The 12282-nt window shown below is 45.6% G+C and overlaps 1 protein-coding gene across 1 annotated transcript; it reads right to left on the minus strand.

Annotated features, from left to right (window-relative positions):
* Positions 1-477: 477 nt before the first annotated feature.
* LOC118627958 (serum amyloid A-2 protein-like) lies at positions 478-4515 on the minus strand. Its single transcript, XM_036258546.1, has 4 exons — positions 4477-4515; positions 3757-3851; positions 1079-1217; positions 478-714 (listed from the first exon to the last, which is right to left on the minus strand). The coding sequence occupies exons 2-4, from the start codon at positions 3845-3847 to the stop codon at positions 552-554; spliced, it is 393 nt and encodes a 130-aa protein (XP_036114439.1). The 5' UTR covers positions 3848-3851; positions 4477-4515; the 3' UTR covers positions 478-551.
* Positions 4516-12282: the final 7767 nt, after the last annotated feature.

Consider the following 12282-nt stretch of genomic DNA (forward strand, 5'->3'; position numbering starts at 1 on the left):
ATATTAACTGTCATTATCATAAACATCCTACTACTAACTTGTGTTAGGAGAACTTTAAAAACAACCAGCAAGAAGACTATAAATGACTAACTGACAAGAACAGATACAGATTTTCAAGAAGGCATGAACAAAGTGCTATGGAGGCATTTACTGTCAAGGTTAAGGGTTTGGGGGTGACAAATGTACACTGAGGCCAGGATGCTGAAAGGCTTGGTAATAGCAGTGTAACCAGAGGGGCCTGGAGAGGAGCAGGTCGGACTCAGGAAATGGTTGGTGTCTGCCCTGTATGACACTGGGATTGTGTCCCCTACACCAAAATACACAGGCACAGACTCGGCCTTCATGTGGATGTTCATCCGTCACCCCTTGGTACTAACAGGCAATCCTTATAACAAAGAATAACACACAGTTTTTAACATTCAAACTCTTAAGCATTTATTAGGCAGCTATTATGTGCCCCTGTCAGCATCTGGGGATGTACATACAAGTCAATGACTCCTGTCCCTGACCCCAGGGGCTCACAGCCCCATCTCCTGGGAGCAGAGTGAAGATCAGTACTTTTTGGGCAGGCCAGCAGGTCTGTAGCGATTGGGGTTGTTGCCTCTCCGGCCCCATCTGTTGGCTTCCTGGTCAGCCCTCGAGTCCCTCGTTCCATGGCCACTGGATCCGTACTTAAACAGGTCAGTGATTCTCTGAGAACCCTCTCTGGCATCGCTGGAATGGAGGAGGGCAGGTAAGAGGCGAATCGGGGGCTGATGAGAACCAGCCCCACACTCCGAACTCTCCCCTTTCCTAGGGATTAATGACTGAGAGGAGCCAGGAAGGAAACTAAACACTGACCCTGCCCAGACACAGCCCACTCAGCCCCGGGGAATCCCCACACATTGGGTGGACAGCACCCATAGGGGAGGGTGGGAATCACCCATTCCATTAGCCTTGCTCCGGCTCTGTCAGAGCCCACTCTGGGCATAGGGGCAGGGTTGGCAAGAGGAGGACGGGCCACAGTCTCCAGAGGAAATTTCCATCCATGGCCACCAAGCTCTGCTCACCTGTCCTGCATCCCCAGGAGCCCAGGTACCTGATCACTTTAGCAGCCCAGGCGCCCCCTGGTCCCCTTCGTGCAGCGTCATAGTTCCCCCGGGCATGGAAGTATTTGTCTGCATTTTTGTAATTGGCTTCTCTCATGTCAGAGTAGGCTCTCCACATGTCTTTGGCCCCTGGGAAGGAAGGGAAAGAGTGAAGTGAAGGTTATCACATCTTGGCATAATAGAGGAATAAAAGTTTCCTTCCCATTGATTCTAAGATTTTGGTTATCGAAAAGCCCTTGGAGACTATATTGTCAGGAAACACATATTTCTTTTTTTTTTTTTTTCATATTTCTTTATTTTTCACTTCTTTAGGTTAATGTTATGAAAATCACATTTCTTGCCAATTTTATTCTGTTTCTCTCCATTCTAAGTTCTGCTGCTACTTTGTTCTGGCTGTGTGATGTGCGTAAAGGAGAGGTGGGATGGTCCTGAAGGGATGTGAGGTTGTGCAAGGAACCTCCGCCTGGAAAGGTGCAGGGAACCCCTGACTGAGATGTGAGAACAACGGTGATTCTGAGGTTCATGGGCACAGTGCCCCCAACCTAGTCAATGGGAGACATTCATCCCTGTGAGCAAAGTGAGGACAACTGGTCCTGGGGACATCGGAATGTCTGGGCACATTTGGCACCTGAGCAACTGTCGGAGTTCAATACAGGTGATAAAGGTGCTGTGTACCCTACAAGAGCTTTTAAGAAATGGGGTAATAGATGCAGAACAAGGGCAAGTGAACCACCCGCTCTAAAGTTCAGTGTCCTCCCAATAAAAGGGGCAAGTATTGCCTCTCTCAGAAGATCTGAGAAAATTCTGTATAATGCCGAGAACATTCTAGGTGTTCATTGTACCATCACTTCTCTGGTCCTTAGAAAGGGTGGGGCCAAAAATGAATGAATGAATGAATGAATAAATAAATAAATAAATAAATAAATAAATAAATAAATAAAATAAGGGAACTAAACAGAGATGAAAATCAGGGAGTTATGGATGAAAGGAGTCTAATCAAGCTAGAATAAAATGGCAAAGATTTTTTAAAAAATTAAATAGGAAAAGGGCAAAATGTACAGTTGAAATGAGAGCTTATGTGATACCTCCATGAGATAAGACATGTCCATGCATTTATTCTTTCTGGTGTTCAGAAAGATAGCTTCGTTGAGAGGTACAGCATATTTACTCTGCGTTACTGATCTAAATAGATTCTCGGAGTCCAGACTTGCAGAACAAGTGTTTCAGAAATGCCCGACACATTTTGTCACTCGTGGGCAGCAAACCTGGAGGTGGCGATTCCCAGGATGTAGTGTGCATGACGTCAACTGGGGTGCTCAGTAAAGGCTGAATTTCAGCCTCAACCCAGAAATGGTCATTTAATGAAGGGGTGAGTGCGGACCCAGACATCGGCATTTCACAAAGCTCTCAGACCCCAGTGATTCTCGTGTCTGCTGTCCGGAAGTTGTGAAGTTATTCAGACGATCACAGAAAAATAATGACACAGTAAGATTCTATGAATGGAACCATTCTTGCCACTTTACAATGGGTATATAGCTCTTGCTGTCAGCTTCTGGCCAGGTCTCAGCCCCAGCAGAATCATCAACATGCAGTTCATTGTGCCTCTTATTGTAGAGGGAGGTGCTCTAGAGAAGTTTATTTCAAAGGCACCGTATCCCCACATTTGTCAATTGCTCAGATAAAGAACAGAATATGTGTTCACAAACTCCTCACTCTTCCACGTGCAGTCTTGTCTGGGAGGCAGTCTAGTATCGTGGTTAATAGTAAGGTTTGGGGAGCTCAGCAACCTGGGTTACGTCCTGCTCTGCTTCGGGACTTTGTCAGGTATCTGATCTCTCTGTGCGTTAGTTTCTGTTAGGGGGTAATGGTAGCTGCATCGCAAGATGAAGGACTAATTCCTGAGGCTGAAAACATGTTCATTCATACATGGAAATCTCTTATAACAGTGCCTAGCAGGTGTTAAAAGCTCAGTTAACCTTGGTTGTAAAGACTAAGTGGGGTGGGGTGTGGGAATACACTCTACAAGTTTGATGCACCCACTTCATGGCTACCTGAGACATAGAATCGAGCTGTTCCTAATTTCCCACTAGGGGGCTGTAGAGCCCAGTTTGTATTTAGGGAACGTGATGGCTGCGTCTAGATCTCCTCCACACTTGTGATGAAAGTTGGGGCTTAAACCTAATGTGGCCTGAGACCCGGGGGTCCCCACAGAAGGATGCAAAGCTGGCCTGAAAAGCCTGGGGTTGGGAGAAACAAGACAGACAATCTTACATACAACTAGAAGTAAATAAGCCCTAGAGATCAAATGTACAGTGTAGTGAAAATAGACAACAATATTGCATTCTAATCATACAACTTGCTAAGAGGCTAGATCTTAATTACTCCAACTACTAAAAAGGAAGGATAATTATATAACATGATTGAAGGGCTAATTTTCTCTACAAAGGCAGTCATTGCAATTTATAGATGTATTAGCATGTTATATACCTTAAATCTACACAATGATATATATCAAATATATTTCGATTAAGAAAAAGTCTGAGGAAGCCCTGTCATGAAAACAGATTCTTTTCTACCCACTGTGGCCTTTGCCCAGTGGGGATGTGGCCTCTGCTCAGGTGAATCCTGGGGGAAGCCCGATGCAGCCTCCACAGCCTCCGGTCCTTACCTTGACCAGCTTCCCTGAGGAATGTGCCCCATCCTTGGCTGCTGACGCCCAGGACCAGGGAGCAGAAAACGACGATCATGGAAAGCTTCATCGTGCTGTACAGTGAAGGAGACACACCAAGAACAACACATTTTACTTGGTTTGGTTTATTTTTTTTCCAGGGGGTAATGTTGACCCATTCTTGTGTTCTAAAGATAAACCCAACACAGTTATATATATAAATATATGTAGAGAACATACAACTGCGTGTGCATATATGTGTATGTGTAGATAGATGATATAGTTAGAATTCCAGAGGCTCTAGTTCTCCATTTGCTTGTGTCTCACTACAATCCCCGTGACTTCTTGGGTGAGAGAGAGACTGCAATGGGCTTGTGTATAAACCGATTTCCATTTCAGTCATCCCCTCTCAGCCCTGAAACCCAACTGGACAGGCCTTTTCCAAAAGACATTTAGAAGTCAGTGTCCGCTATACCTCTCTGTAATATGAGATGAGTTAATCTGTAAATATTGGTAGGATGCTTGCTGTACCCATTACTACCTCACACAGAAGAAGTATATGACAAAATCTCTACCCCCAAATATTCACATCTGGTGAATGCTAATTGTCAAAACAATAGACGCAGGAAAGATGCAGAGAGCTGTGGGGAAGCACAAGAATGCTGGCGGGGAAAGAGAATCCGCAAAGAAGAGAATTGGAGGAAAGTTCTAGCACCTCACCTTGGCTGTCCGGTGCTGCTGAGGCTCCTGGTGAAGCTGCCTGTGCCGCCTGCCTGGAGGACGTGCCTGGTGCTATATATGCTGATGCTTTGCTCGTGGGACCAATGGGAAGATGGGTTTGAAGCAATGCATTGAGATGAGGAAATTCCTCTTGGTCAGAAACCAGCATCCAGAACACGATGGTTATTGTTCACACACATCTAAGTTTCCCAGATTGTGCAACCTGGCAGCTCTCAGGGATGGAGCAAGTTGGGATTTTTTGCCCATTTTCACTCTTACACCTGGTGAGAAAGTTTGCTTTTCCCCTGCACAATAATGTGCTGACATTTGCAGTTAAGAGTAATCAATATTAAAAAGAGATTTGACTGAAGAATGTGAGAGTACAGAGCAAGTGGAACAGCAGAATGGTCTCCATTGCAAGGGGACAGTGCAGGATGAAGCCGGGACCCTAGGGTGCAGGAGGAGGAAAGGAAGCACCGACTACCCTGGAAAAGAAAACGTCCAGCACCCACGTGGTGTGGACTCTGCCCTGGAAAAGGGCGTCCTCCAGACTCAAGTGTGCTCACGATCAGTTACTATGGAAGGTCATGATGGCAGGTTATATTTAGAGGGCACTGGAACCCAGTAATGTACGGTAGAGTGGAAATTTTCTACAATGTTGTGGAGAAGTGAAACACCATTCAAATGATCAGGAAATGGCCCACTGGCCCTAATGATCAGAACAGAAGAATCAGGAAGGATGCAGAGAAAGCTGGGATGAAGCATAAGAATGCTGGGAGGGTGCGATGTTAGAGAACGGCAATTTCAACCGGAAAAGTCAGATGGGGCTTGACTGCAGGAGTTTAGTAACATAATTTTGGGAAGAAATGTCAGGCAGTTGCTAACCTTGAGATGGAATCCATAGTCCATTCACCTGCCCCATCCTTGTACCTTCATCCAAAAGGGAGACTTTAAAGGCCATTGCATTTCCCTATAGAAGAAAGAATGATGGGTGTGTAATGTGGTAGAGATGAGAGTGGATAGATCTGGACCTTCCTACACTAACCTAGAGTAGGCGCTGACTAGAGCCAGAGGACAGCAGTAGGGGAGTCAGACCCAGCCTAGGGAATGTGCCTGGAATGCTTGCTGAGAGAAGAGGAATGTGGGCAGTAGTGTGCAGCCAATTTCCAGAGCCTTCCTTCTTAACAAAACTGAAACTCTGCCCATTAAAGAACTCTTCCTTTCCTCCTCTACCCAGCCCTGGCAACCACCATTCTACTCTCTGTCTTTATGATTTGGACTATTGTAAGTACCTCATATAGATGGAATCATATGGCATTTGTCTTTTTGTGATGGGTTTATTTCACTTAGCATAACATCTTCAAGGTTCATCCATATTGTGGCATGTGTCAGAATTTCCTTCCTTTTCTTTTTTAAAAAAAATTTTCTTTATTGATTTTTGAGATAGGAAGGGAGAGGGGGAGAGAGAGAGAAACATCAATGAGAGAGAACATCGATTGACCGCCCCTTGCATGCCCCACACTGGGGATCGGGCCCACAACCTGGACATGTGCCCTGACCAGGAATGGAACTGGTGACCTCTTGGTGCATGGGTGGACGCTCAACCACTGAGCCACGCTGGCCAGGCTTTCCTTCCCTTTTTAAGACTGAATCATATTCTGTGATAGGTGTATACCACATTTCGTTTATCCATTCATCTGTCAGTGGACACTTGGGTTGCTTCCACTTCTTGTCTGTTGTGAGTAATGCAGCTATGAACACGTTGCACAAATGTCTCTTTGAGACCCTGCTTTCAATTCTTTTGGGTGTATACCCAGAAGTAAAATTTCTAGATCACATACATGGTAGTTCTAATTTTAATTTTTTTAGTAACTGCCATACTGTTTTTCATAGAAGCTACACCATGTTATGTTCCCACCAACATACACAAAGGTTTCTATTTCTCCACATCCCCACCAATATTAGTTATTTTCTGTTTGTTTGTTTTTTAATCCTGACCCGAGGATATTTTTTCATTTATCTTTAGACAGAGTAGGAGGGAGGGAGAGAAGAAGGGAGGGAGGGAGGGAGGGAGAGAGGGAGGGAGAGAGAGAGAGAGAGAGAGAGAAAGAGAGAGAGAGAGAGAGAGAAACATTGATGTGAGAGAGACACATCGACTGGTTGCCTCCTGCGCGACCCCAACCAGGGGCTGGGAACGAACCGCAACCGAGGTACATGCCCTTGGCCGGAATCAAACCTGGGTCTCAGTGGTCTGCCGGTCAACGCTCTAACTGCTGAGCTAAACTGGTCAAGGCTGCTCTCCACTTTAGACGCCAATCACTAGTCCAGGCTGTAACTGTGCTTCTGACTGATAGGCAGTACATCCCTTGTGCCCTTGACCCACTCCTTGGTTTCAATTAATTTGCTAGAGAAGCTCAGGGAACTCAGAAAAGTATTTTATTTGCTGGATTATCAATGTATTATAACAGGATGCTAAAAAGAAACAAAGGACCCAAATGGAGTCACCTTTGCTAAGCGCCACCAAGAGTGTAATTTTAAACCAACCAGTCTGGAATTCCCTGGTCGACACTGGTGAGATACTCTGGTGTAAAGAGACCCTGGCTGCCCTACCACAAAGGAAAGTGCCCCTTGCCTGAAACGCTGCTTTCTTTTCTTTTGCTAAGCACTACCTTGTCCTTCCCAGTTTCTGCCTATAAAAACCTTCCATTTTGTAAAACTTATCGAAGCACCTCTCTACTTGGTAGATGGGATGCTACCTGGTTCATGAATCACTCAATAAAGTCCATTAGATCTTCAAATGTACTCAATATAATTTTTGTTTTTTAAACAGGTTATAACTCAGGAACAGCCAGATGCACAGTGTAAGGTATAAGGAAAGGGCCAGAAGCTTCCGTGTCCTCTCCAGCTCCAGTCTCACAGAACTCCACCTGTTCACCAACCCGGAAGCTCTCTGAACCCAGTCTTATTGGATTTTTTTATTAATTAATTAGTGTTTAGTACAGATGTTTCTCCTTTTCCCCTCCTAAGCATCCTCCTCCCGATCCCATCTCCCCAGCATTGTTGTCTATGTCCGTTGGTCTTATTGGACTTCAATGAATGCTTCATAACATAGACATGATTGATTAAATCATGTGACTGAACTCAATCTCCACTCCTCACCACTCCTTGGAGGTCAGGGAGAGACTGAAAGTTCCAACCCTGAAATCTCATGGTTGGCTTCCCTGGCAACCAGCCCCCATCCATAGGTGCTTTCCAAAAGTCACTTCATTGACCTAACAAGACACCTTTATCTCTCTCACCAGTTAGACGATTCCAAGGGTTTTAGCAGCTCTGCCAAAAACAGGACAAAGACCAAATATATATGTTTTACAAATCACAATAGTATACCTTCCCATTAGCTGGATTTAGTCTTTATGGATTATGTTGAATGTGAGTCTGTATTGAGGTAAAGGGCAGAGCCCACCCTTCACTGTCAGCTTTTGTTATTACACTGTGACTGTCCAAAGACAGCCCAGAGGAAATCTCAGAAGGGAACAGCCGGACCTGGCACAGTTGTGCAGTCATTTCCCAACAGATGTTTCTAGGGCATATTACAGCAATCTCACTTACCAGAAAGGTACAGAAGGAAATTTCTAGCATTAAAGACAAATACATCACATCATTAGAATTCATTTTCCAAGGCAAAAAAAAACAAACAAAAAATTCCCTTCAGTCAAACATTTACATTGGAACAGTCTACCTGGACAATAGGCGGTGTTTTCAAATACAACTTGTTACCTCTGACTTGCCTAAACATGGGAGACAGACTATGACTCAAGTTTGCCTTACTTTTACTTCTTTTCCCCCAAACTTTACTGCTGTTTTAACAGAGTTAAAGGGTAGCACAGTGGTGGAGACCTTGCATTCTGAAGCTGGTTGTCTGGCTATATTATCTGCTCTGACTTTTTCTAAGTGAACTTGAGGACGTTATCTTCTTTCTCTAAGGTTCAGTTTTCTCACCTGTAAAACAGGTATAATTGCCATCTCTGGTTTGGCTCAGCAGTTAGAGCGTCAGCCCGCAAACAAAAGAGTCATGGGTTCAATTCTGGTCAAGGGCACGTACCTCAGTTTGAATTCTCTCCGGCTTTGGATGGGGTTTTGCAGTAGACAACCAATGGATGTGGCTCTCTCATGTCGATGTTTCTCTCTCTCTCTCTCTCTCCCCCATTCCTACTTTATCTGAAGATAAATGGAAAAATACCTTCGGGTGAGAATTAAAAAATAATAATAATACTAAATAAATAAATAAATAAAACAGGTATAATTGCAGCACTTACTCAAAGTAGTTTGAGAATTAAATAAGAGAATAAATGTGAAGCATGTAGCACATAGAGTGAGTTCAGAGCTACCTAGTAGTGGCCCTTAAATGAGACCAAACGTAGTGCATAGTGCCTATGCTGTAGGGCTGATAAATGTTAGCTGCTGTTTAAAAGGTTTAGAATATCATCGTTTCACCCAGTAGGGATCAGACCCATGTAAATTGTTTTGTATAATTCACAGAAAGTGGGAAGACCAAAGTTGAAGTACACAACTTCCTTACACGTATTAAATTTGTCACTGTCTTGGTCAAGGCTCAAACCTTATAGTCATCCTTGCTACTTCCTCTTCTCAGCGCTCCCTGCTGTAAAGAGAAAACCGTAGCCATGTCACAGAGATTGAGCAAACGTCACGCCACACCAAGGGTCAGCAGAGCTGCAGAGTGGTGGCTGAGAGCAACACTGATGCCTGAATTTTTTTATCACATCTCTTAATTGAGCTGAGAGTCTGATCAAAATGGGGGAGAATTGTAAAAAGAAAATGTCAAGCTCAAAATGGAGTCACTCGTGCTAAAAGCACATGATATGCTAAACCTATATTTAATACTTGATCCAATTGTACTTTCAACCTCTGCCAGAAACATAATCTTAATCAACTAGTCTGGAATTTTCTGGTTAACACCAAGGAGGTCCTCTGTCACTGTGGACCCTCTCTATCCCCCATAGAAAGAAGAGGCAATCTACATGATTAAAAAAAAAACAAAAAAACTTTTCTGATTTCTTCTCCTAAAAAGATGTCCTGGCCCACGTACTCTGTTGAATTATGGGTTTGTTTGTTTGTTTGTTTGTCTTTCATTTTTTTAAATTGATTTTTAGAGAGAGGGAAATAGAAACATTGATATGAGAGAAAAGCATTGATTGACTGCTCCATGCACGCCCCTCCCCGGGGGATTGAGCCTGCAACCCAGGCTGTGTCCTGACCAGGAAACGAACCAGGACTTCTCAGTCCATGGGCCGACGCTCAATGCACAGAGCCACACTGGTCAGGGCTGAATTTTGTTAACACTGCCAATTACTAGGTAAATCCTCTCAATGCTACGTGCTGGTGTTTTACATTGGTCATATTTTTCCATTCTCTATTGCCACCACCCACATTCTCATTAGTTCTTGTCCAGACAGCAGACTTAAGACGTACTTCACTTCTAAACACTGCCTTCCCAATGCCACCTCTCAGTCTCAGCACATAACGTGTCAGCAACCTTAAGTATCCTCTAGTCCGCGGATTCGCAAACCTGCTACACATCAGAATCAGTACTGGAGCTTCTTAAAAATATGGGTGCCAAGGATACTGCCAGATCTGGGACCTGTAGGTCCAGGGACTCATTTAGTCTGCCTCAGCTTGCCTCCCACATTGTTCCTGGGTTTACATGTAGGGTTATCCTCCCCTAAAGATAGACCAAGGCCCCCGAGAAAGAGAGCTTCTCTTGCTGTCCTGGGACATTAGCTGGAGATCCACTGTCAGAGTCCGTGTCCTCTTGAGGCACAGCCTTGGTCATGCCTCTTCCCAATCAGAAGCTTTGGGTGACTCCCCTCTGCTTGCAGAATACAGCCCACATCCTTGGCTTTGGGCTTGGCATTTAAGGCATCCTTGGCATGGAGGGCATTTAAGGCCGTTTATGACCTGTTTCCAGACTTAGTTTCTCAGTTTCAGAGCCCAAGTTTGCCTCTTATCCTGGGTTCTCAGTTTCTCGGGCCCACTGTGCACGTGGTCCTCTGGCTGTGCCCCTGCTCAACCCTGACATGCCCTTTGCCCCAGAGCCCAACTGCTGAAATGCCACCAGAGTCTGTCCGATTCCGTTCTCCACATCGTTTTGTTTATTTTTGGTTTGTTTGTTTACTGTAAAATACACATCACATAATATTTACCATCTTAACCATTTTGTGGCAGAACAAGGGGCTGGACTGTCCCCTCCTGTCATGAGCAGTAACTTTAGAGTGAGGCCAGGGCCACAGCCAGCGTCTCCCACCCCTTCGTGAGGAAGAAATCTGGGTTCAGTAAATGCCCTGAATAACAGCACAGACTTCCAGAGCTGCTGTGCCGAGAGGACGAGCCTGGAGTTTCCAGTCAGCCTGGGCTGGGGAGCAAATAAGAACACAGCGCGGCTGGACACGTCCCACCGGGAGTTCTTCCAGGGCTAAGGAAACGCTGACCAGCACAGCTCTGTCCACAACACAGAGGTTTTCCCGGAGGGCGGTTCCCGTCTTGCCCAGGAAATCCATCATTCCAGACGGGTGACCGAACCTATCTGAGGATTCAGGGACTGTGTTCCTCTGGCGAGTTAGGCGTATTCACATCTGACGCCAGAGGCAGAGCCTGGCTTCACTGACACAGTCTCGGCGTCTCACTGCCCTGGCCGTGGAGCTGTCCCCAGTGAACTGCCCACTGCACGGCCTGGGGCCTGTAGCTGAGCCCCAGCTTGGATGAATGCCCTGCTTTCTCTTGTGGAATTTTTTTTTTTATCCTCAGCCGGGGACATATATATATATATATATATATATATATATATATATACACACATATATATTTTGATATTTTGTTCAGATAGAGTGGGAGGGGGAGAGAGAGAGAGAAACATTGATGTGAAAGGGACACATTGAGTGGTCGCCACCCACACGACCCAACCAGGGCCGGGGACAAACTGCAACCGAGGTACATGCCCTTAGCGGCAATCGAACCCGGGTCTATCCAGACTGCAGGCCGATACTCCAACTGCTGAGCAAAACCGGACAGGGCACCATGCGGAATTCTTAATAGTTTCTGAACAAAGGTCCACACACTTTTACTTTGCTCCGGTGCCCACGCATTCTGTAATGTCCTGGCTGCCACCGGAGATGTGAGGTGGAGCCCGAGGTGTTGCATTTCTGACGGGACCCCGGGTGGTGCCGAGGCTTCAGGTCCCTGGGCACCCTCCGAGTAGCAGTGATCAGTCTGAGGTCTGGTAGAGCAGAAACTTGGAAGGAATCTGAAAGACACTGCAGAACCCAGGCCCCTGGCAGGGGATTACTCACCACAACTGTTACATGAAGCATAAATTTCTGTGTTTCGTAAGCTTCTGTACTTTTCCCCCAGGAGTTTACCCTTAATTAACTAAAGGCAGTGACGTAGAACCGTTACACAGCTTGTTCTGTTCTCAGCTTATTTAAACTGGAGTAATTTTGGAGAAATGGCTTTCTGCGAGGTGTGCCTGGGCACTGGGCTCCAGCTGGGCCAAACACCCGCTCCGGTTCTCTGGTTCCCTCCTCCCAGGTGGTGGGTGCTGCTTGGAATGACCGTCACGGTCTGGGGACTGGAGGCTGAGTTTGGAATTAGAGGAGAAGGTGCTCAGACGTGCAGCCCAGAACAGGCAGTGCAGCCCAGCCTACCCGGGTTCAGCTCTGGAGTTTGGGCCAAACCCTAGCTAACAAACAGTTGCTGGTCATTGCTAGAGAAACTTACCTCCTCTAGCTCCTT

Source organism: Molossus molossus, unplaced genomic scaffold (assembly GCF_014108415.1).
Source record: "Molossus molossus isolate mMolMol1 unplaced genomic scaffold, mMolMol1.p scaffold_m16_p_13, whole genome shotgun sequence".
Classification (NCBI taxonomy): Eukaryota; Metazoa; Chordata; class Mammalia; order Chiroptera; family Molossidae; genus Molossus; species Molossus molossus.